A 26,525-nucleotide genomic window follows, 5' to 3' on the forward strand; every position below is an offset into this window, starting at 1 on the left:
TAATAGTTTCGACTCACTGAAGGTCAGAGAACAATGACAGGGTCAGCCCAGTACCTCTTATCCGACAGATATCTGGAGGATGCACCAAACATCTGCACAACCAGAAAAAGGGAGAGGCAGATTAGGAGGTTATTGCAATAGTCGAGGCATGAAATGATGGGTGTGTAGCCACGGAAATGCAGATGAGACATTATCGGATGGAAGGGTGTTGTGCAGTACCATCCATGAGAACGGGCAACTGAAGGCCTATGAAGGCTGAGGAAAAGGAAAGAGTTTGGTACGAAGTCAAGTTATGAGCGTTGAATGACAGGTAGGATGGTAAGGTCTGCAGAAGAGTCAGGTTGAAAGGAAGATGTTGAGCTGGCGATGCCAAGGGTGCACTGAGGTGGGCTGTGCCCAGGAGGGTGATTGCCATTACAATACTGGGGTGCAGGAGAAAGATTAAAGCTAGATATATACATTTGGGAACTCTATGCATAAAGATAACTAAACCCATGGGGCTAAGATCCTCAAGAAGACCCAGGGCAGCACTCCAAGGGATACTTAGAAGAGAAGACAGATGATGACTAGCACAAGTGGAAAAGGAAAGGTCAAATAGAAGCAATTACTGTCAACAAAAAACAGTGTCAGGGAATCCAGGAGAGAGATCGTGTCCAAGAAAAAGGGGGTGACTGATGGGAAATCAAGAAGATGCCTGAGAAAAAGAAGCTTCTCTGCGTCCTGGAAAACCCTCCTCTTCTCAGTGGCTATTGCAGCGGTGGAGATAAGGAAAGGTCCAGAAGAGGTGGGCAGAGTAGGCCAACTCCTCCTCTTGGTCCAAGTGTGCTGGGGAGCAAGAAAGGAGTAACTGAACCTGGAGAAAGGGCAGGTTTCCCCCAAGGGCTGGATGGGAGGAGTGTGAGATGAAGAGATTAATGACATAGAATCTCTTAGCAACTGAGGTGCCAGTGCCAAAGAGCCCAATGGCAGGATCAGGGAGGAAAGAGATTTGACAGGGTTGGATATGGTGGAAGAGGGAGGGAGAAGTAGCAAAGGAAAAATATCCCCAACTCGCCAAACCTCAGAGACACCTATGTCTCAGAGCATCAAGAGATGAGAATCTGCTGGCCATAGCAGAGAGAAGGATGGAGGAAACCAAGGCCCCCAGTTACAGAGTTCTATCCCGACTGAGCCTGGCACTGCAGCGAAGAGCGTGCGGGTGCACTGTCCAACACTGGAGAGCTGGGACCAGAGCAAGCACCAAGCTTTGGCCAGGCAGACGTGTCAATGAAAACATGGTGGCCGGGTCCTCAGGACTGGCTTGGTGCCATCTCTGGAGCCTCAGCCCAAGCTGATGGAGGATGGGGAACAGCTGAACAGTGGCCAATCTCTGGAGCACGTGATCCGCTTCGGGGTGTGAGGCCTGGGATCCTGGACGGTGCTGGGTCTGTGGTGGCTAAAGATGACAACTTTGGTGATTGGGTCCCCGGGGCACCCGGTGCGGGGACTCGTTCTAAGAGAGGAAGAGATGAAGCATACCCAGAAGAACCCCCCCACCCCCAGTACTCTTCCCAGAGTGTCTGTCATTAGGCCCCTCCTAGAAGCTTTCCTGGCATGGTGGGGCCTACCCACTCCAAGAATCCTGAGGCACCTCCATCTCTATGGTGGCAATTCTCTGCCTGGATGGGAAATGAAGCCAGAAAAAAACGAAGAAATGTTGCCCTCCTGGATTCTGCTTTCTAAGCGCCCATTAAATTAAGTTAATCTACATAAAAAATTAAAGCAATTCCCAGGAAAATACTGTACACTAATTGTTTGTTCTACAATTTGAGGGGGTAAAACCGCTCCAGTTGCTTTTGATCGGAACTGTGAGTGGAAGCTGCATGTGTGGGTACAGATATGAAGCAGGTTGGGGGTGGGAGAGGAGGGGGCAGAGGACAGAGAGACAGATCTGCCGGCAGCGCAGCTGTTTGCTGCAGAGAACTCAACGAGGTGGGGCGGGGAAAACCACACTGAGCACAAAGTGCATAGCTGGGTGCTGTCAGCTCTCATGTCATGTGGGGTTTGGAGAAATGGCTCCGTTATCATTCATCCCAAGAACACATGGCCCACGGAGACACACAAGAGGCCCTGGTCGCGCTCTGCTTTACTGACTGATAAAAAAGGACAATTCCAATCTAGACCCAGGGCCTGGGGTTGTCTTTTGAGGAATTTAAGGAGAAACTACTTTACACAACTCAAAAGCACCTCTCCCTCACATCAGTGTCCACATGGCTACTTCTCCTAACCTGTCAGGCTATTGGCCTTCCTCCAGAAATGTTACTGTTTACTGGAATTGAGCAAAGTTCTCTCTATGTATCTCCAAGAGTAGCTACTTAATTTTTATTTATTTTTTTGCAGGGCAATGGGGGTTAAGTGACTTGCCCAGGGTCACACAGCTAGTAAGTGTCAAGTGTCTTATGAGGGATTTGAACTCAGGTCCTCCTGAATCCAGGGCAGGTGCACCACCTAGCTGCCCCTAGCTACTTCATTTTTAGACTCTGTTCAGGCTGAGCTTTCCTAAGACAGTGAGTACAGCATGCTACAGCATTTCTATTCCACAGAACAAAAGACCTGGAGCTGGATTCAAATGCTGACACCGCTCCCTAACACCTTTGTGATCTCTGCTAAGCCACTTAATTGTTTCTCCACGGAAAGGAGGATGCTTTGGACTGACCACCTGGGGGACTGCCAGCCCTGATGTGAAACAAGACACAAATGTGTGTGTGTGTGCCCAAGGCGCGTGCATGTGTGTGCACTGGGTGTCCCCCTGAAGATCTCACCACTGCACTGCAAACAGGCTGTCGTCATGTGAGTGACAGGAGGCCGGGGCCTCTAGGGCACAGGGCGCTGCTGCTCTGGATTCCAAACCTGGCTCCCCACTCCGTCTGGGCTGCCTGGCTGTGGTCTTAAATGACTTCTCCTGGCGAGGTGCAAGGCGATTAGTCTCCTGACATGTCCCCGGCTTCATTTCGCGGTCTAGTCAGGCGTAGTGCTCGGGTTGCCTAGCAATACTAAGCCCTCGTTACTTTCCACAGCTAAGGATGCAGCTGCTGCGGCTCCATCTTTTAAAAAGATGGGGGAGAGAGGACCAAAGAAAAACTTGCTCTAAGATCAGAAAACTGACCAAGTAACCTCATTCATCCAACCAGACTATACATGTCACAAGAATGTGTCAGGGAGGCACAAAATAGGCCACTGAGGATTATATTGCCAAGTGGGAAGCACTCACAACACAAATTATTTTTCATGTTCTTCTGTTCATTTCTACAAGGGTCTCAGCTGAAATAACCACAGAAGTCAGCCAGTTCCCATTCTTTGTTAGAAAAGTGCAATCTCGGGGCAGCTAGGTGGCGCAGTGGATAGAGCACCGGCCCTGGATTCAGGAGTACCTGAGTTCAAATCCGGCCTCAGACACTTAACACTTACTAGCTGTGTGACCCTGGGCAAGTCACTTAACCCCAATTGCCCCTCAAAAAAAAAAAAAAAAGAAAAGAAAAGTGCAATCTCTACTCTATGCCTGTTTCCACGTAGTGGGGGGATATTCAATCTAACAGTCTCAACTAATTTTCACCTTAATGGATGGAAATAACTGGTTTGCACGGGAGGAATCCAGCCCCTATTTTCTCTTCAAGTCACCCTCTGTGCCTACTCTCCCCAACAAAATCCTCTCCCTGGGGCATGACCACTTGATGTGACCCCATTTCCTATCAGAAACTCTTCAACTCAAAGCACTATCATTTCGCCCAAGAATGTGTAATGAAAGGGCTTCCCTCCTCATTTCCTCCGGGAAGTATTCAAGTCCCCTTGGAGGTGAGTTCAAGGAATAGATGAGAATCTCTGAAGAGTTCACAGTTTATACTAAACACCCAGAAGAGTTCCCAAAGAGTAAAGCATCCTTGCTTCTTCCTGGTATTGTTACACGACTGCGAAACCCCCAGTCTCCAGAATCCCAAAGGCAGGTGACTTTGTATCGTGTCGGGAGGCCGTAGCACATTACCAAAGATGATGAGCATAATGAGGGACAGGCCTGGAGGCAGGCTGGCGTCCTGTACAGAGAAGGGGACAGAGGAGGAGCAGCCTGAGTGAGCACTCTTGGGCTGTTCATGGGGAATATTAAGAAGCCTAGAAGGAGGCCTTCAGGGTACTGGAGAGACCCTCTAAGGGAGGGCATGGATAAACAAGCACACAAGCTGAGGACATGGGCCTGGTGCAGCATAAACCCTGTTTCCTAGCATCCGGAAAAATTAAGTCAATCACATACACAAGTCCTTTCCATGGGTGGCTGAGAGTCCAAGGACACGCTCTGATTCAAAATCAAGCCATGTAAGGGGAATGGGCTGTGGACAGGGTTTCGATGACTCCTCACACCAGACGTGTGGCATCAGGGAACAAAGCCGAGTGTCCTGCGTAGGTTCTGCGGCTCAGAGACGCTGCTGACTCCTCCGAGCCCCATCAATCACTGCGTTCTCTACCAGCCGCACGTCTGTCAGCTCACATGCAGGCTTTGGGGAGCCCAATTTTCTTTACGGCTTTTTTGACTCAAACACTGAACCAACAGCACAACTGAATGATGTTTTGGTGTCTGGCGGCATCCGCGTGGGTCTGTGTTTGAAACAGGAACAAAGCTACATTTCAGAGGGTGGAACAGTTGTGGCAGCGTTCTCCGTGTACATCAGTGTTTATCTTCTCTGTTCTCCATCATAGGGAAACAGCCCCAAGAGTGAAAGTCGGGGCTAGGAGGGGAAAGGTCCCTGAGGGGATGAGCAGTCAGTTCAACTGTTCATAACCTTATGAATGCTTCTGATGGTGAGGCCACTGTGTTTATAAGGACTAAGGAGTCAAAAGAAGGCAAAAACACTGCCCAGCCTCATGGGGCTCACAGCGTACAAATGAAATGTATACTGGCAGGCAGAAGGCATTATTGGCCAAGGGAAAAAGGAAAGGTCCTCTGCACAAGGGGGATGGGGCTGAGTTTTGAGGGAAAGCCCGTAGCTGGGGGGAGAAGCGGGGGAGAGGGGGGGAGGAGAGCATTCTGGGCACGGGGGGGGACGGCCACTCTACCAGCAGAGTCGGGGGCAGGACCATCCTGGGACAAGAGCAGCAAGGAGGCCAGTATCCCCGGATGCACTGAGCACTGACGGCTCCAATTAAAAGAGCAAGACTGTATCACCTTAGCTCAGTGTTCGCCCGATTTGTCAGAGGGCACCTCTGAACCAAGCATTACACGTTCACTGGACATGGGACATTGGCAATCGCTTCAATCAAATTTAAAATATAAAATATTGGGGTTTTCTCTACCAAAATATTCTGAAAGGGTTTATTAGCTTTAGCGATTGGCAAACCCATTGGCAAACTGGATCTAGAAACTGAGATGAGTTTTCACTTTCTGGGACTTCCTTCTAGAGGAAACTCAGTCTGATAAAACCCGGCCCAGAAGAGGCCTGCGTTCCACTGAGCCCAAAGTGAGACAAAAGAGCCTCAGCGGCTCCCCTGCTGCAGACTCCTCATCTGCTTAGTGCTTCTCCCTGTTCTCCGCTCTCTGAAGGAAAGTCGCTATCAACAATAGGTGGCATTTACAAGGTGCTTCAAGCTTTGCAAAAACACTTTCCGCAGAGGAACTCCTCTGATTTTTCAGGCTCCATATGAAGTAGGTGCTATTGACCCAATTCACACATGAGTAGATGGAGGCTAAGAGCAGTTATGTGAGGATCTGAACTCAGCTCTTCCTGATTCTAGGGGCTGAGCTCTGTCCATTCATTGCACCACCCAGCTGCGCAGGCAGAATGGGGCAGATGGGTATGGGAAGGAGTGAAGATGCAGGACATGGGTGAAAGACAATCTCAAGCTGCCTGTAGGTTCTAAAGAAACACGCAGCCATGAGCACAATCCACCAAGAAGAGCGGATTCGTGATTAAGGTGATGAAGGCTCCATCCTCACCCATCTCATCCCCCCCCCCCCCGCCTCTTCTGGTTGAAGTGAGGCATCTCTCCTGGGACCAGCACCGCCCCCAGACCCATTCTGCACGTGGGAAGCCCTCCTGGGGCCTTGCACCTAAGCTGCTTGACACAATACGGCAGGGAGAGAGGGGCAACTGGTGCATCTGCCCAAAGGGCTGCACCAGCACGAAGTAAGCAAAAGAAATAAGGCTGGCAGTCACTTTCCTGAGCTCTTGTCTAACGTCTTACATCACCTGCAGAATTAGTGTATATTTCTCTATATATTTATCCTCATCAGTTCAACATTATAATTACATAAAATGTCAAACAGGTCCCTGGGGGCATCTCTAGTCTCCTGACCCAGTCCAGGAGGTAACTCCAGAAGTCAGGACCACCATCCCTGACTCAGCTTTCCCCATCCCCAAAGGGAACTTTCCATAGTCAGGTGGTTACCCCATCATCCTCTATAAAAGCTCTGAGCTTTCTTCTGGTCTAGGAGAAATGTGCCCCAGAGAATCATGTGGTCTCTAAGCCATTTTCTCCCCTTGAGGGAAGTCTGACTTCCTTGTTGGTCACCTTCTCTTGTGCCCAATAAAAGACTACTTGTATTCTAACTGGCATTGTGTGTGAGAGGCTGTAATCTTTAAAGAGGAATACCTAAGGACACCCACCACCTATTTCCCCATGACACCACCAATAAACTTTCATTATGGATATGCCCGTTATTCTAAATGGGAGACCATTGTACCATGACCATCCAAGGACATAACTGCTGGAAGGGCTGAACTCTATCACTCTGAACTTTCTAGCTAATAAGAGAACCAGAAGAAAACAACAGTGTAGCTTAAGGGGCTGGCTTGAGGTGCTCCAGGCAGGGGTAAAGAAAGGAGCGACTGGGCCAGGTTTTTATAACATGCTCAAAGGGTAACAAGAAACATTTTTCAGGAGATATCTGGTCATCACATATTGCAGTCCTAAGGATATGGACTTGCAAAAAGACCACCATGAAAATCACTGCAGCTTATGCATCAACACGGAGGGTTGTGGCTGAAGATGAAGCAGAGAAATTCTACAAAGAAAGTGAATTGAGATCCTCCAGGTTAAATCACTACTCACTGGGACACTGTGCTTTCAAAGCAAAGGTGGAGAAAGGTGAGGAAGGGGACAAATAAATGGGAAGGCCTGTGCAGAAGAAGAAAGGATGAGGCCAGAGGCCTGTAGGTTATACAGAAGCTTCACAGGATCATGAATTCTTTCTTCAAGAAAAGACCAGGGGGGGGAGGCTAGGTGGCGCAGTTGGATAAAGCACCGGCCCTGGATTCAGGAGTACCTGAGTTCAAATCTGCCTCAGACACTTAACACTTACTAGCTGTGTGACCCTGGGCAAGTCACTTAACCCCAATTGCCTCACACAAAAAAAAAAAAAAAAAAGGAAAAGATCAGCTGGGGGTGATACCTGTGAGCACCAATAACACCATATAGAATGGAACAAATAGTTTACAGGAAGGAGAGGTCTTGTTCTGGATGTGCCCACAGTCAGCTGATATGTACAATCAGACCACAGACCCATGATAAGGAAGATGAGCAAAAGAGGCAGTGTGCAACTGAAACAAATTTAAGCAAATAAATGAAAAGTCAAAAATGGGAAATGGACTATATACATACATACATACATACATACATATATATATATATATATATATATATATAATATATATTTTTAGTGAGGCAACTGGGGTTAAGTGACTTGCCCAGGGTCACACAGCTAGTAAGTGTTAAGTGTCTGAGGCCGGATTTGAACTCAGGTGCTCCTGACTCCAGGGCCGGTGCTCTATCCACTGCGCCACCTAGCTGCCCCCGACAATGTATATATTAATTACTGCAAGATCAATGGGGCCCATCAAAAGCAACAAGCTGGTTAACAAGGTTTTAGGTTTTTGAAGAATATGGCTAAGAGAGTGGTCCAAGGCACCACCAGGTTTGAATATGAATTGATTTGTGAAATCTTACACAGGAAGATGGACAAGTACAAGCAACATCATCTCATGAAGCAAAAACAAGCAACAAAGAGTAAAGGCCATGAGGATTGAAAGAAAGGATACCAACATATTTGACTGAGCAAAGTTATCCCAAGGGGATTGAAGGATGAAAATGAAGAAGGACTGCAACAAGAAGAAAAGCACAAGAGATTTTCAAAAATCATTCTAACAAATTGTTTCTCCCCCATCAAGAACAATAGAACCCTCACCTGGACCCTAACCTCCCAATCCCATATAGAGGGGCTAGAAACAGCACTAACAGGTACAGGGACAGGAAAAACAACTGGATTAGACCAAGTATAAAACAAGGTGATCTATGCTAGGATGACATAATTAGCCCCCTCCTAAATCTCTGCTCCATGCTTTCCTTCTGTAGCCTAGGATTTTATTATATATATGTGTACACGCACGCACGCACATGCACACTCTCTCTCTCTCTCTCTCTCTCTCTCTCTCTCTCTCTGTGAAAGCAATTGGCTTCTCTATACAACTATCCAGAAAACATAAAAATGCCCTTTCTCTTGAGAACAGGAATTCTTAGCCTCTACTGTATCCTGTACCCCTCTGACACTTTGGTAAAGTCTGTGGACCCCTTCTCAAAATCATGTTTTTAAATGTCTAAGATAAAATGCATAGGACACAAAGGAAACCAGAGATTAATGAAAATAAATATTTTTTTCTCACCCAAGTTCAAAGACCCCCTAAAATCTGGTCTATAGAACCCAGGTTAAGGGCCTCTGCTATAGAACCAGAGGAAAGGAAAGCAGCTGGTCCAGGAAGGCAGCAATAAAAACCTCACACTTTAAATGCAAAGTTTATTGCTGGGAAAGAGACAAATATATTTAATCACATCCACTAAAGAATAACTGTCTGACAAACAGAAGCAATGCAGTCAAAATTAGAAGGCAGGCAGCAAGCTGGGAAACAATGTTTACATCCAGTATTTCTGATAAAGGTCTCACTTCTAAAATACATAGGGAGCTAAATCAAATTTATAAGAATGTAAAAGTCATTCCCCAATTGAGAAATGGTTAAAGGATATGAACAGGCAGTTTTCAGATGAAGAAATCAAAGCTATCTATTGCACATGAAAAAATGCTCTAAATCACAATTTGATTAGAGAAATGTAAATTAAAACAACTCTGAGGTACCACCTCCATACCTATCAGATTGGCTAATATGCCAAAAAAGGAAATAAGCAATATTGGAGAAGCTATTAGAAAAATTGGAACACTAATTCATTGTTGGTGGAGCTGTGAACTGATCCCAACCCATTCTGGAGAGCAATTTGGAACTATGCTCAAAGGGCTATGGGACTGTTCATACCCTCTGGCTAGGCCTGTATCCCAAATAGATCATAGAAGAAGGAAACAGGACCCACCATGTACAAAATATTTATAGCAGCTCTCTTTGTGGTGGCAAAGAATTGGAAATCAAGGAATCGCCATCAATTGGGAATGGCTGAACAAGTTGTAGGTATATCGAATGTAATGGAATCGTCTTGTGCTTTCAAGAAATGATGAGGGGCAGCTAGGTGGCACAGTGGATAGAGCACCGGCCCTGGAGTCAGGAATACCTGAGTTCAAATCTGGCCTCAGACACTTAACACTTACTAGCTGTGTGACCCTGGGCAAGTCACTTAACCTCAATTGCCTCACTAAAAAAAAAAAAAGGAAATGATGAGCAGGAGGATTTCAGAAAAACCTGAAAAGACTTTAGTGGACTGAAGCTGAGTGAAGTGAGCAGAACCAGGAGAACATTGTACACAGTAACAGCAACATTGTGTGATGATCAACTGCGACAAACTTGGCTCTTCTCAGCAGTTCAATGATCCAAGACAATTCCAAAGAACTCATGATAGAAAATGTTCTCAACATCCAGAAAACAGAACTGTGGATTCTGAATGCAGATTGAACCACACTACCTCTACTTTTGGGCTGGTTTTCCCCCTTCTTTTTTGAGGTTTTTCCCTTTCGCTCTGATCTTCTTTTACAACATGACTAAAGCAGAAATGTTTAATGTGCTTGTACATATGTAACCTATGTCAGATTGCTTTTCCAGGAAGGGAAGGTGAGAGAAAAATTTGGAACCAAAAATCCTATGTAAACAAATGTTGAAAACTATCCTTACATGTAACTAGAAAATAACAAATACTCTTTTTAAAAAAAATTTTAAATAACTGATTTCAACCCAAGCTCTCTTCTAGGTCACTGGAGTTTCTCTACAGTAGCAGAATTTTCACCTGTACTAAGCAGGATGCGGTGCTCAGGCACTGGAGGTGAAGGGCTGGGTTTACTCTCAGCCTCCATAAGGAGGCCTGTAATCCCAGTGTGGGCACCGCACTCCAGGAATAAGCCTGACGAGTCAGCGCGCTCCGGGATGGGAGCAGGATAGGGAGTAGGCCTGCATACGATGGGGCGCGGGCACCATGGGTTTAAGGGAAGACAGATTAGGAGGAGTCCAGCGGCTGCCGTCAAGTGTTTTCAGGACTGGCCTGGAGAAAAGAAAAATGGCCTCATTCAGCTGGGTCCTGGAGGAGCAGTGGCCAGAAGCTGCCGGGAAGCAGATTCAGTGTAAGATGAGCAAAAGCTTGCCTCACAATTAGAGCTATTAAAAAGGGATGGCTCCCCCTCCCTGGCGGTTTTCAATGTAGGCCGCAATAACCCACACTGAGGATGCAGAGAAGGGATGCATGTTCAGGTGTGGGCTGGATTAATTAACCTCAGAGGTCATTTTCACTTGGGGAGGTGCTTGTGATTTGGGGATTATATGTGACAAGCTCTACAATTAAAAGGCTCTGGGGCCTCAAGAGATTTCTTTGCACCCATACCCAACCCTGCCAATGCCAGAAAGATAACATGTGTCCCGCCCTTTCCTTGAAAAGACCTCCAAAGACAGAAGACTTGGTAACTTAAGAAAACCAGACCATGTGCTTATTGATAATCCTAATCACAGCCCTTTAGGTTTTGCAAAGTGTTTTTCACTACCACCCCAAGAGGGAGGGGCTATCACCACCTCATTCTACAGCGGAGGAAACTGAGGCAAACAGAGGTGAAGCCACATGCCCAGGGTCAGAGAGCCAGTCAGTGTCTGCAGCAGGACTGCAAGCCAGATCTTCCTGCCTCAAGTCCGGCAGTGCTCTCTCTGCTGCACCACGAGCTTGCCTCAAAGCACCCAGGGTTTCAGATCCAAGTGTCCCGGGCCTGCAAGGTGCTTTACCTCTCTACTAGAAATAACTATTTGATGTCATCAGCTTTAAACAGCAGATAGGCTGATCCTCAGGAGTAAGATGGCTTCCAGAGAATTCATCTTCCCTGTTGGAGCGAGGCACGATGGGACTGAGGAAAGAGCAGCACCTCCTAGGGCAGAGGACCCAGCTGCAGCCCTGGCTTGTGCAGCCTGCTGGGTTACTGGGAGTAAGTCCCCGAGCCTCAGTTTCCCCATCTGTAAACAGAGGGGTTGGACTGGATGGCCTCAGAGGGTCCTTCAGCTCTTGATGTCTGGCCCTGCGTTCTGGGGCCAGGAGGAGGGTGCAGCAGCATGCCTCTACGTGGCTTCCTTCAAAAAGCACCACCCTGCTACAGAGGGCCATGGAGCGAATCTGATCTGGCTTGTTCTAGTACTGATCTCAGAAGCAAACGAGAAACGCTCAAAAAACACAACAAAACAAAAAGCTATGAGCCAAGTCTCTCAGGATGCCTTTCCTTACAACAGAGACACTGAAAACCACGGTCTCTCCTACCTGTTTGGAGTAGCCACCGTAGATGATGATGGTGCCCTCCGAGGAGACGGACAGCTGACAGCCAGATCTTGGGGAGGGCCCTGCCCCTGATGGGGAGAGCTTGCTCCACGTATACGTGTCCAGGCTAAAGGCATACACATCATTGTAGTAGATGTAATCCCTGGTTAAAACAGAGGTGACATAACACCAACCGTCAAAGAGAAGACTCCACCAGGCACAAGCAATACTAGAAAGTAACTTACTAAGGTAAAGAATTAGCTGCCCTTAGCTATGTGAACCTGGGCAAGTCACTTAAACCCAATTGCCTCACTAAAAAAAAAAAAAAAAAAAAAGAATTAGCTGCCCTTAAAACAAACCTAAGCAACAGTTTTACTGTTCAGTGTGTTCTGGATGGATACATGACACCCCATGAGACTCTGGGGGGAAATGCACCAAGAGGGTTTCTTGTGCATTGATGCTAAATTACAATAGTCTCTCTGCTTTCCCCTAAAACAACACCCTGCTCCTTACACGGTGTGCGGAACAAGAAGTTACACCGGCCCAGCATGTGTAGCACTTCATAGATGTCACATACATGACAGTATAAGCCAGGAAGGAGCGACTTAATGCAAGGTGATAATGGCACTCCCTGCTCCAGAGGGATGAAGGAAGGAGCAGAAGATAAGGCACCAGCAGCTTGTCGCTGTCATAGGAAGGCACAGAAGAAGCCACTGGCTTCCCTGGGAGTAAGCTCCCACAGGCCAGGCTTAAGGAGAGCACCCAACCTTTAGGAAAGAAAAATATTGGGAGACAAAGAAGTGCTGATTCCAAGAATGCACAAGGGACCCTGAAGGTCTGCCATTCCTAGGACATGCCAAGCAGTAAGCAAGCAGTTGGGGACTCCAAAGAGCCTGAGTCCCCTCACCCCGGAGAGTGGGAGAAAAGCCAGCCGGTCCTTCAGCTGCCACCATCAGCCTCTCACTTCCATTACCGCCGGGGCCTCTCCCTGTTCTAAGTCCTGCCCTCCTCCCCACGCCTGACAAAGTGCTTTCCCCCAAGTGCTCCTCAGTATGGTATATTCAAAGAATGGATTCTCCACCATCAATACTGACCTTGTACTCTCATGGAATCCCCCAAAAATGATTAGCTGTCTCTTCCAAGGCACCATTCGATGTCCACTCCTGCCCGAAGGCCCCCCTGGTGCCCTGAAATGCAAGGATAAGGAAGAGTGAGTTCACTTAGGAATTTTTGATTGTTAAAATTTTAATACAAATTACTGTAGTGACGTCTTATTTTTATATCGTTTCCCATTTTCTCACTAATTCCTTGAGCACTAATGCTCAGCACGGCATAGTGGAGGAGAAAGCCAAGACTCAAAGCCAAGAAGAACCTAGGTCAGGTGGTGACACACACTGTGTGACCCAGGACAAGTCATTTAACCTGGGGCAGCTAGATGATACAGTGGAGAGGAGTCCTGTGCCTGAAGTCAGAATGACACCGAAGTTCAAATCCAGAGCCTCAGACCTAACCCCAGACAAGTCACATAACCTTTTAAGCTCCTCGATGCTTTAGGTCAGGAGAACCCAAGGGCCAAATCTAGCTGCTGCCTGCTTTCCTACTGTCCAAGAACTGAGAAGGGGTTTTGGGGGGGGTGGGGCTATGAAGAACCAGAGATGGCCCAAGGCCTTAGTCTGCGACCCTTCCTGGCCCACCTGTATTGGTAGAGAGACTTGTCTCAGCACGTTCCTAAATACTGAAATCATAGCCCCAGTCTTTGCCCCTATCCCCCTACCCAAACTCTATTCCAGACCCATCCCCAGTGAGATATCAATCCCCATTTTATAAAGAAGTGAATCCATGGTCCTCTGCCCACATATTCATAAGGTGGTTAATAATCAGGATGGGCTATGGAAGAGATAGGGCCAGGAACTGAGCCTGTGATTCCAGGGGCAGGCAACTCCTAGATGAGGCTGGCCCCTCCCTGTACCAGTAGAGGCCGGTGCCTTCTCCATCTGGAGAGGTGCCCAAAGCAGCGAGGTTAAGTGTCCTGTAGTCAGAATGAGCATGTGCCAGAGCCAGACCTTAAAGGTAAGCACCACAGTCCTCCTCACATTTGAGATGGGAAGAGCGCTATATCAGATTCAACATTTACTGAAGACGTCTTTCTTTGCTCCTTCCTCCTCACTGTGAGCAGCTGGGTGGCACTGTGGGCTAGAGCGCTGGGCTGAAGACCTGAGTTCAAATCCAGACTCAGACAGTTGATAGCCGTATGACCCTGGGCAAGTCACTTTAACCTGTCGGCCTCAATTTCCTCAAACGTAAGGTGGGATGAATAATGGCGCCTACCTCCGAGGGTTGTTATGAGGCTCACATAACACATTTGTAAAGTCCTTAGCGCAGTGCCTGGCACATAATAAATGTTATTTATCAATCGACTGATCATCATCATGATTACTGTGACCTACTAAGAAAGCCTGTTCTAATTGAGCCTCAGACTTCCAGATCAGAGGAGCTGTATTGAAGTCCTGAGTGGGACCCAATCTACTAGTTGTGTGTGTCCTGAGCAAGTGCCTTGGCCTTTGTGAGTCTCAGCTTTCCTATCTGTAAAATGGGGAAACTACTACTACTTTACAGGCATGGTGTCTTGGATAGGGAGCTGGGCCTGGAATCAGGAAGACCTCCAAGGAGTCCTGGAGGCAGGAGGACCACGGTCCAGGTCCAAACCTTGTCTTAAATATTTTCAAGAAGCATAGTCCTAAAATTTCACTTAAAAAAAGCAAAAAAAAAAAAAGCATAATCCTTAACTTCTCTTGGGCCCAATTTCCTTATCTATAAAAGAGGAAGCTGGACTTAATGAAGTCCAAGGTCCTTTGTGGTTCTGAATCTATGGAACCAGGCATTTAAAGTTCTTTAGAAACATCAGTTGTCATGTATTCACACCAACTCTACAACTCCCTAACCCTTATATCATGACAATATTTCTTTTTGTCCATAAAAACCTGAAATAAAAAGGGGTTCGCGGACTGTGAAATGGCTGAACGACGTGGAGCAAAGTAATGGAAGGGATGGTATCGCTCCATAAAAAAACAAAGACCACAATGAAGTCAGAGAAACAAGGAAAGAGTCATATGAACTGATCCAGAGTGAAGCAATCAGGTGGACGATGCTACAATAACAGGTAACTGAACTCAGACGAAATGCCAGCGGCTGGCTTCAGCCCCGGGAAATTGACAACAGGGACCATAAGGACAAGGCTGAGGAAGAACTGGACGGCACCGGAGCCTTCCACCCACGCTAAGATCCAGTCTTCCTCACCCTGAGCCACCTATGGGTGGCTGCTGGGGGTGGCCCCTTCTCCCACTGGTGAGTTTCTCCTGGGGTGTGGGGTGGCACCTCTATTTTGAGGAGGATCCCAGACTAACCAAACTCCACACCTTCCCAGTTGTCCTTCCTGACTTGCTCCCCTCACCCCTCACCACTTTCCAACTCCCTTTTATGTGCTGTCTTTCTCTATTAGAATTTGAGCTCCTGGAGTACAGGGACTGTCCTTTTGCTTGTACTTGTACCACCAGGGCTTAGCACAGTACCAGGTATTTAATGAGTGCTTAATAAATGCTTATGCCCGGTAGTTTTACTTAACTCTTTTCTTTGTTGGTACAAGGGAGGATTCTCTGGGGGAATGGGGGAGGGGAGAGACGCCATTCCTGTCTGGGTGGTGCTGAAAAACACATGTATTATTTAACATTCACACTGAAACCTCATGTCTTTCAACCCTAACTTCCCCTTAAATTGGCTGAGATTTTAAAATTCTCTTCTTTATATGATCTTTCTCTCTGGTTTTTCCAGTTCTGGAAGCTAGGATAAATAAGGTCATCTACAAATACTGTCTTACTCCTTCTTTTGTGCATTTTCATGAGCTTTTCCATTAAATACTTAGAGGCTATTTATGTATGTTACATAATCCTATGCTCAGGTTCACACAGCCAGCATGTGTCAGAGGGGCAGAGATTTAATTTGGTGAATATGTTTAATGCCGATATTGTTTCATTTCTATGGCACCTTCAGGCATAATGTAGTTTCCTTGTTTCTCTCTGACATTATCAACTTTCAACTGTTGCTTTCTCCAAAATCATGATTTTTAATTCCATTTTTAAAAAATCACATGAAGCACAACACATTTTGTTCTAGCTTCACATTTTAACTCTGTGTGTGTCTTTATGTTTTAGTGTTTCTTGTCTAGTTCTGCAGCAATCTGTTGGAATCTATTTTCTTATTCATTTTGCAATTTAGTGTTTCCTCCAATAAAGCCTATTTTTCCTTCTTTTAAACTGGCATTAGGTCCTCTGGTTTGTTTTGCTTATACTAATATCTCATCCTATTCTCTTGCCAAGAATCATGCCCATCCCACCCAGAGGTTAGCAAGCCCCAAATCCTTGTATCTACTTTTTTAAAAAAAAATTTTTTGTAGGGCAATAAGGGTTAAGTGACTTGCCCAGGGTCACACAGCTAGTAAGTGGCAAGTGTCTGAGACCGAATTTGAACTCAGGCCCTCCTCAATCCAAGGCTAGTGCTTTATCCATTGTGGCACCTAGCTGCCCCCCTTGTATCTACTTTTAATATTATTATTCTCTTTTTTATCCTTCTCTTCCTCAGAATTATTCCAATTCCCTTCCCCCGAACAACCCATTTCTTAGTTCAACTAACATTCATCTGGAGCACCCCTTCCCAAGAAATGCTAATTTAATTCATTCCTTTCCACAGGCCTTTTCCCTCCTACCTAGGATTACCATCTACAATGGATTATTAATAATAATTTCTCACAGACATCCTGGTACTCTTTACTGTCTCCTTACTTAAATAACTCCCAACATAAGTACCATGTCCCTCTAAGAAAGCTAAATACTATTTAAAAAGCTACTGCAACATTCTCCCTAAGGTGGGTATTAGACCTGTTCTTTGACACTAGCTTTGGGAAAGAATTTCAGTGTTATTATTTCTGAATGAAAAAGTTATTTATTTGTCTTAGCTACTTAAGTGCTAGATTTAGTAATAATGGTGCCAGTAGCAAATTTTCAGATTTCTATCTTTATTCATCACATATTTAATAATGACAACAGATAAATTTGATGTGCCTTATAGGATCCTGGTTAAGAGAGTAACATGGAATCTCAAATTATATTTAAAAATTAATTGTATATATATTTAGGATGTAAGATTTAAAATGTGCCTCATTACAGCAGGAAATTTAGAGCAAATAACATTAATAATTTACTCTTTTGGAAGGGAACTATGTGAAAAACTCAGATTAGGTGACAACCCTTGAGAAATTATTATTATTAATGCTTTTTTCCTAATAAACTCCACTAGCTGCCTTAGGCCTTTACAGCAATGGCTATATTTTATATTCAGTTCTTCCTTTCTTGGCTTCTCATCAAAATTAGGTCCTGTAACAAAGTCACGTTTTCATATTGAAATCCTCAAAGGTCAGGCCCCAATGTTTTTCAAGTCTTCCAGCTTTTCCTTCCAAAGATAATCCTTTTTTTTTTTTTTTTTTTAGTGAGGCAATTGGGGTTAAGTGACTTGCCCAGGGTCACACAGCTGAGGCCGGATTTGAACTCAAGTACTCCTGGCTCCAGGGCCAGTGCTTTATCCACTGCGCCACCTAGCTGCCCCCTTCCAAAGATAATCTTTTGTGGTTTTTTGGTTTTTATTTTTTTTAGTGAGGCAATTGGGGTTAAGTGACTTGCCCAAGGTCACACAGCTAGTAAATGTTAAGTGTGTGAGGCCGGATTTGAACTCAGGTACTCCTGACTCCAGGGCCGGTGCTCTATCCACTGTGCCACCTAGCTGCCCCCCCAAAGATAATCTTAACCCTCTTCCAGCTGACTAGGTAAAGGTGTACAAACCAATACTTCCTACAGGCATTTTTTCCCCCCAAAGACATACATACAGAAGAGAACTTTAACAATTTGCTTTACATTCATTAGATACTCAAAAGATACAGTCATTGATAAGGGGTGGGGAGGGGGAAGAAGTTACTGTGCCATTTTTAGATATCAATTCCATAGAACTGACCAGGAATCCATGAGCTTAACATGGTACAGAAAGCCTATACATTGTGAGAAAGTAATTATTAATAATGGATTTCTTGGGGGAACCCAGAGATCAGACCCCCCTGCCCCGCCAAAGTCCAGTTCTTGATCTGGGACAAACTCAAGGGAACAAAAGAAATAAAGAGAGATTCTTTTGTCTAGCTCAGTGAAGGACAGATGGGACCAAACCACACCTGATAGATAATGGACTCTGCCCCAAGCATCTTGAGTGAGGGTCTTTTGCACACTTCCCCAGATGTCACCTGTAGAGTTCATTTTAATGCAGACCACCTTCAAATCATGTCAATCAATGGAACTGAATGATGCTAACCAATTAGCCTTGATCAATGTATAAGGACCCGCCTCTATCAAAAGAAGATAAAAACCCCTGGAAGACGCCACAGGGGCCTTCTGGGTTTTAGAGACTCTTTTAGGACAGCATGGGTCTTCTGAGGCTTTTCTCCTGCTCCTGCTAGCTGGCATGCTGAGGCTGTCTCCCTGCTTTCTCTACCACATGGCCTGAGACCATGAGAAGTTACAGAGACTAGCAGTCAATCCTTTACTGGTATAATATTAATAAATGAATAGGTGATTACCCCAAACTGATATTTATAGAAAAAGTAGCTAATTTGAAAAAAACACATTAATGTGTGCTGAGCCAGACATCTCAGGAAGGATGAGTGTCATAGGCCTAGTCAGAAATCAATGAATAGTAATAAACTATCGCAGTTAGTATCCTAATAATCTTCATTGTCTTTAAGTTAACCTAAAAAAAGTCTATAAGACTATGAAATTACAAACTGTCTTTTTTGAATTTTTTAAAAAATATTTTACTTTACCGGTACAGCTGGCTTAGGATTTAAGAGTACCTGGAGAAGACTCGGGTCTTCCAGCCATCATTCCTGGGTTCTCACATATCAGAAATGAGAAACCTTGTTCAAAAGAGGGAAGCCAATGGAGATCTCCTGTGTTTTTCAGTTTTAGCTCTTGATCATTTCACATTAATTTAATTTAATGTATTTATCTATTGAGAAAAGGTTAATGCCATAGTAGAGCTCACTCTCATATATAATCATAAGGAGACAAAACTCTCCCGGATACCTCTACAGGGTTAACTTTCTGCATTACGGAGGCAGCAGACCACATCTGGGTTATTTAATTCCTTTTTCAGGTTCTGAAAGGGCATAGGGCCAGGGTTCAGTAGAGCATTGTAGCATATGAAAATTTGTTGTTCTACATCACCATTTATATCTAGTGGTGTAACAAAAAGAAAGCTTAGCAGTAGATTTAAAGTCCTTTCTCAATCATATAGTCTTTTTTGGGGGGGAGGGCAATGAGGGTTCATGAGGGAAAGAAGGAGGGAGAGAAGAAAGATGGAGGGAGGGAGGGAGGGAGAAAGGAAGGAAGGAAGCTAGTATGTGTCAAGTGTGTGAGGCCACATTTGAACTCAGGTCCTCCTGAATCCAGAACCAGTGCTTTATCAACTGCGCCACCTAGCGGCCACCTCATATAGTCTTTAGGGAAGATTTTTGGGAAGCTGAAATTGGAAACTGAAAAGAATAAAGCGGTGAAGGCACATGGTAGTTATTTACACTATTAGTCATTCTGTTAGTTACACCTTATATGTAGCCAACTATGCTGAAACACAAAGGCCAAAGAAGTCTTGAAGGGCTCACTTCCTTCAATTAGCTTCATCCAGTTTTTCAAAGATGTTAGGGTATTTGGGGTTCACTGTTCCTCATTAGATATCACTCAACATAAAGAATCCAGGTACAGATTCAGATAGGGAATCAGAAATGCATCTAAAAAAAAGTCCGTAAATAAAGTTTAGCTCCATTAATCGAAAAAATTTTACAACATGTGCTGAGAAACCTTTTCTATCAGTATTAATTTACTATTATGTTTGATACCACTTTTAGTCTAGAAAATTTTCCTTTCAATGCCCAAATACTGCCCCCTATTTATTTTTACACTCAAGGTAATGAAGCCTATCCACTGATGGTAGGCTGGCCAATAGGTGAAGAATTCTATGACCGTGGCAACCATAAAACAGGTTTAAAAAATGTTCTTGGTCTTATGTTAGTCTCTGACTCCTACAGTGGTGGTGGCACAGATAAAAGGAAAAGGAATGGAACAAGCAATAAGAGGAAAGGAGGAAGGAAGGGAAGAATGGAGGAAGGAAAGAAAAGATAAAGAAAGGGAGGGAGAGGGAGGGAAGAAGGGAGGAAGGAAACATAGAAGGAAGGGAGGAAGAGAGAGGGAGGGAAAGAGGGAAGAAGGAAGGAAGGAGGGAGGGGAAAGAGGGAAGGAAGGAGGAGGGAGGGAGGAAAGATGGAAGGAGGGAGGAGGGAGGGAGAAAGGGAAGGAAAGAGGGGGGAAGGAAGGAGAGAAGGAAGGAAGGAGGGAGGGGAGAGAGGGAAGGAAGGAGGAGGGAGGGAGGAGGGAGGAAAGAAGGAAGGAAGGAGAGAAGGAAGGAGAGAAGGAAGGAAGGAATTGACATTTATCATTACTGACCTTACTAGAAATGGAACCCTAAAACACAGAAGTTGAGAAAGGAATAAAGAGCCAGCATAATTCAAACAAAGACCTGAAGCTGAAAAGAATCTCAGAGGCCATTCATTCCAACCCTCTCATTTTACAGATGAGAAAATTAAGGCCCAGGGAAGTTGACTGACTTGCGCCAGTACTGCTGGCTGTCATCTCCCTGGACAGGACTTGAAGTCAGGCGCTCTGACTCCACAGACGGCAGCATTCCCATTGCACTGAGCTGCTTTCTGCGCTGGTTTCACTATATGCCCACTGGCAACATGAAATACAATGACAAGCAAGCCGTAGCCATTATCTAACCTTGCCTTCACAAACAGACACCAAAATCCGGGCAGTGCATGAAGTAAGAGAGGGATTCTACAAAGACACTGACAAGACCCTTGAAGCCAATTTACAAGATACTTCGATATGGAATGATTTCAATGAGAAGGTGGGCCCGTAGGCTGGGCAAACACACACACACACACACAACGGTTTAGCAACAACAAACAAAAATGAAAACTGAATGTTGCAAAATTAAAAGACCAAACGTGGCCCTTTGCAACAGCACCACTGGTTATGGGTGTAGACTATTATTATAGTACATAAGCCTTTCTGGGATCTGTGGAAATGGATGGGTTTATGACCTTTTTCCTCTTTTTTACTCTGTATTAAAAGAGCTAAGTTTTGGGCAGGGAGAGGGAAGAGGGATACATTAGGAAATTTAAGTGATGTAAAAATAAAAGATTAACTATAAAAATGTATTTTTAAAATGTGGTTTGGAATTATGAAATGAAAATGACCCAAGACTTCCTGGCTATGACAATAGACCCTTAAGCCTCTATGTGCGTATAAAATGAACACTTTTTTCAAAAAGACACAGCAGGTGGAGAATTTCATCACAAAAAAACGAAAAGGAAAATGACAAAGACAGAAAACAAGCGGTTGCTGACCCCAGAGATACCTGAGAGCCAGCACTGTGTGCAGTCCAATTACCTACTGATGAGAGCAAAGCTTAAAATGAACACAAAGTGAAGAAAGGAAAGGAGGCATCAGGAGCGATTATGTAACACAGGATGTAATCACATATTTATGCAATTATTTACTGACATCCGGTTAACAGCAGCCCTAGAGCCAGCACTCAACAGTCAATAGTAGAGAAACTGAGTTCCTGACCCACATCTCAGAGTCCTCCCTAATACATCCTTCTCTGAAATGTTTTACAAACTGTGTAATCTTAGTTCCCTCACAAACGGGTGGTTTCCAGCCCCTTCACAGAACTCAAGTGGGTGATGGTGGCAGCAGCGGCTCAAAGGCAGAGGTACCTAAGAGCTGTTGCCTCCAGCTCTTCTCCCTAACCTCCACAATCCTTCAAATGGAGGTGAGTCATGTAAGATTCATTATGGCACCAGGACGGGACAGTGCTCACAACCTGGGGCCAGACCTCACAGGCATCATCACCAGCAAAACCAGGCAACCAACCAATGATTAAAGCTCTACCAAAGCAGCAAAAGGAGTCCCTGGAGATGGTGAGTTCTCCCTCAGTGGAGGTCTTTAAGTGAAGAACAGATGGCATTTTGTCATGGGTACTGTTATGGAGAAACTCTGATCCAACCTATTTAAACAAACTATTGACTTTGAAAAACTGGAAATGGACGAAAGTAGACACTGGCTGTGATTACTGACACTTCTGCAAAAAGTAAAATTATTATGAGGTCAAAACCTTTAAAATTAACAACATTTGCTCTTCAAAGTGCACAGACAAGAAAGTGAAAAACTACACTAGTGAAAAGATCCAACCACTCTGGAGAGCGATTTGGTACTATGCCCGAAGGCCTATAGAGCTGTGCATACCCTTGGATCCAGCAACACCACTGCTAGGTTTATATCCCAAAGACATCCCCCCAAAAAGAGAAAAAGACCTATTTGTACAAAAATATTTATCGCAGCTCTTTTTGTGGTGGCTAAGAACTGGAAATCAAAGGAATGCCCATCAATTGGGGAATGGTAAACAAGCTGTGGTATATGATGGTGATGGAATATTATTGTGCTATAAGAAAAGACAAGCAAAATGATTTCAGAAAGGCCTGGAAAGATTTGTATGAAGTGATGTATAATGAAGAGAGCAGAACCAAGACAACACCATGTACAGAGACAGCAGTACTGTTTGATGAAGAACTGGGAAAGTCTTAACTATTCTCAACAATTTAATGATCCAAGACAATCCCAAAGGACTAATGATGAAACATACTATCCACCTCCAAAGAAAGAACTGACATCAATGGAACACAGACTGAAGCATGCTATTTTCCACTTTCTTTCATTTTTTCCCTTTTATTCAAGTTTTCTCATATAAAATGACTTATGTGGTAATGTTTTACATAAGTTTACATATATAACCTATATCTTATTGCTTACCTCCTCAGGGAAAGGGGAGAAGGAGGGAAGGAAAGATAAAAATTGGAACCCAAAACTATAAATAAAAATGTTTATTACTTTAAAAAAAAAAGCTACACTAGTTTTGAATACAAGGTCATTTGTAACATTAAGTAGATGGATAACACAAGCAGCCCCACCATCACCTATCCCTCTCCGATCCCCAAAAATCCACCAAAAAGAAATCTTAGTATAAATGACATACTAAGTGCTGATCAAGACAACCCCCAGGTTTCACCTCACATCCTGCATTTCAGAGATAACAAAACATGGGAATAATCTGTTTGAAGGGCTGTGGGATGGGCACATTACTGGACTTTGGGGCAAGGTATGAATGAGAATAACCACTGGGGAAATAAATTTGAAATCAAGCCAATAAAATGCCTAAAACATCCATACCCTGACCCAGAGATTCCATTACTAGGCTTATACCCCAAGGAGGCCATTGATAGGAAAAAAGTCCCCACATACACCAAAATATCTATAGAAGTATTTTTTGTAATGGCAAAAACTCAGAAACCAAGTAGATGACCATTGATGGGGGAATGATTAAATAAAGTTTGATACATGAATGTAATTGAGTATTAAGTGTGCTGTAAGAAATGACCCAAAAAGATCTACATAAACAAATTCAGAGTGAAATAAGCAAAGCCAAGAAATGTACAATGACTACAAGAATGTGTGAGAAAATAATGGGATTTGGCAGATACTCAAAGGCCCACCTGGAGATTAATCTAAACTGACTGAATTAAGTGACAGTGACTGACTTTGCTTATTAGCCTACTTCAAGTTAATTAGATTGTAACCACACCTGGCCAGCCCTTAAGAAGGTAGTGTTCTCAGAAGCAAAGGACTTTGAACTCAACATGAGAACACCTTCAAGTCCAGTGAACCAATGGATTTGGATGACGCTAACCAATCAGCTTGAAGCAGTGTGTAAGGACCGCCTCTGCTCCGGACCCATAAAAAGTTTCTACACTCAGTTTGGTGGGCAGTTCATGGTTGAAGCAGGCTCATGGTGGAGGACTTGAGGAAGAACAAGACCAGGCTGGAACTCTAGGCTAGATAGGCCTTTTCTTAACTTTCTGAACTCCATGTGTTTTCCTTTTACTAATACCTAGTATGCTTTAATAAATGCTTAATGCCCAAAGACTGGTGCTAAGGCTTCTAATTTAAGATGACCACACATTTAGGTTTTAAAATATCACAAATGTAAATGGGAAGAATCATCAACCCAAAACATTCAAACATGAGTGTTTCAAAATTACAAAGAACAAGCATGGCTCAATGAAAGGGATGTGAGAAGCCATCCCACCCTGCTCTTCTGCAGAGGTGGGAAGCCCACAAAGGTCATACACTACACATCCTTTCAGACTTTTTCAATGTATTGAATAGCTATGTTCATGTCTATCTTTCTTTCTATTTGTTTGTTCATTCTTCCATTCATTTTTTATTTAATTGTTTATCCCTTCCTTCATTTATTTGTTAGTATTTGCTATGTAGGATGACTCTTTGGCAGGGAAGAAAGATACTAGGGAAAATTATTTAAACTTTAAAAAATTTTAAATTATCGTAAGTTTTTAAATAAAAATTTTTAAAGACATCAATAATGGCATTTTTAAAAAACTGACAATCTCTTCCCCCATTTCCTCTGTTAGTTGTCTTCTTTCTATTTTACCTCAAATGCCTTCAGAATGACTTTGCTTAGTTGGGTGATTTGACAAGTTTTCTTTCTATCAGTTTTATCCTTCCCTACTTCTCACCGCTTTATGAAATGACGTTCTTCATAAGCATCCATCTTGGTGAGATTTTCCTAGTGAGCTTACCTTCTCGTAGCACCATCTCTGCTTGATGCTTGACTAAAGTAGTGTTTTACATTCTTTGGGTGTCTTTGCTAGCGGTGTTTATCCACCTTTCCTTATCAACTCCTTGTTAAGTTTAGGATTGTATAGTCCTCACCACATGTTAAGTGACGTTTGATCTAATAAGGCAACGGCTGATTCAGGATAACTTCCACATCAATAACTGATTTCATTTTTTGGTAAAGTTACTATTGGGCACATCCCATGTCCAGTTTCTCTAACATTTTTTCAAAGAAAGCCTTTATCGCATAAAGGCGTAAAGCACTTCAGTGTCATCTATAGGATTTTAGCCTCTCTTTTTTCTTCCTGAATTGTGCTACCTAATATATATATATATTTTTTTTTGGCGGGGCAATGGGGGTTAAGTGACTTGCCCAGGCTCACACAGCTAGTAAGTGTTAAGTGTCTGAGGCTGGATTTGAACTCAGGTACTCCTGAATCCAAGGCCAGCGCTTTAACCACTGTGCCATCTAGCTGCCCCACCTAATATATATTTTAATATGCTACTTTTGATTTTTTTTTTTTTTGGTGAGGCAATTGGTATTAAGTGACTTGCCCAGGGTCACACAGCTAGTAAGTGTTAAGTGTCTGAGGTCAGATTTGAACTCAGGTACTCCTGAATCCAGGGCCGGTGCTCTATCCACTGCACCACCTAGCCGCCCCTAACGATTTAGCATTTTTAAAAGTAGCATATTGGGGCAGCTAGGTGGTGCGGTAGATAGAGCACCGGCCCTGGATTCAGGAGTACCTGAGTTCAAATCTGACCTCAGACACTTAACACTTACTAGCTGTGTGACCCTGGGCAAGTCACTTAACCCCAATTGCCTCACTAAAAAATAAAATAAAATAAAATGCTAAATTGTGTTTTACTACTATATCCTAAAATATCATAGAACAAAGCTCACACCACTCCTATCCAAAATTACCAAATCCAAATCACCCCACAGGCGGGGCCCATACTTCACAGGGGTGGGTGTTTTGGAAGCTGCTTAAAATATGATTCGTTTTGACCACATCACTGACATGTTTTACATGACTATGACATCATGTTTACCACATGCAAGAGACTATTTTTTCTTGATTACTTTGCTTGAACTTAAGAGTAAGCTGTCCCCAGGAGAACAGTGATGGCCTTAAGACATGAATGACAACCAACATTTTGGCTCTAGACTTCCCATACAGACTCATTTTGTTGATCTGTCACCTTGAACCACTCCTGGCCAAATTGGCCTCCTATCAGGCACTTGGGGGATGAGGGTGGTCCAAGGCAAAGCTGTGAAATACTTGGTTCCATTGCTTCTCTGGAGGATACTAGAAGAGTAGCAGCTCCCTACACAGTCCCAGAATTCCAAATTATGGTAGTTAATCCTTTATATTCTTTCCCCTGGTCCCAAAGCATAATTTTTACTTGGTAGTCAAGCATAAGGAAGAAAAATTATCATCACTCCAAGCAGCTAAAGCAGAAGCAACTCCCATAAGAGACAAACAGAAGAACTGCCCAGAGACTTACAGATAAATTGGTCCCTGAATAGATTCAGGATTTGGTAACTAAGAGCTCTTTTAATTATGTAATCTAAAAAAAAATGCTTTTCTCCTCCAAGACAACAGCATCTTAAAAACAACAAACGTACTTAGTGAGTAGCTTTCATTGAAGACTGGTAGGATAGCTAAGGTGGCACCCCTTCCTCACGAGTGCAGATGTTTGGGGATAAGTCAAGAAAACAGCTAGGGGAGTCAGGAAATCTAAGCAGAAGGTTGGGCAGCTAGCATTCTGAGTGGAGACAATGGGCTAGGATAAAGGTGATCTTCACTACATCTTACAAAGCACACTCAGCAAAAGATGTGATTCTAGAGAAAGGAGTCCAAGTCCTGAAGGACAATAGTCTACAGG

The 26,525-nt window shown here is 44.1% G+C and overlaps 1 protein-coding gene across 1 annotated transcript in view; it reads right to left on the bottom strand.

Moving 5' to 3' along the window:
- KLHDC4 (kelch domain containing 4) overlaps positions 1–26,525 on the bottom strand; it is an 85,643-nt gene that overhangs the window by 16,705 nt on the left and 42,413 nt on the right. Inside the window, 2 exon segments of the mRNA XM_043979956.1 lie at positions 11,740–11,899; positions 12,831–12,923. Coding sequence (XP_043835891.1) covers positions 11,740–11,899; positions 12,831–12,923 — 253 coding nt within the window.

This window comes from Dromiciops gliroides, chromosome 2, assembly GCF_019393635.1.
Source record: "Dromiciops gliroides isolate mDroGli1 chromosome 2, mDroGli1.pri, whole genome shotgun sequence".
Lineage (NCBI taxonomy): Eukaryota > Metazoa > Chordata > Mammalia > Microbiotheria > Microbiotheriidae > Dromiciops > Dromiciops gliroides.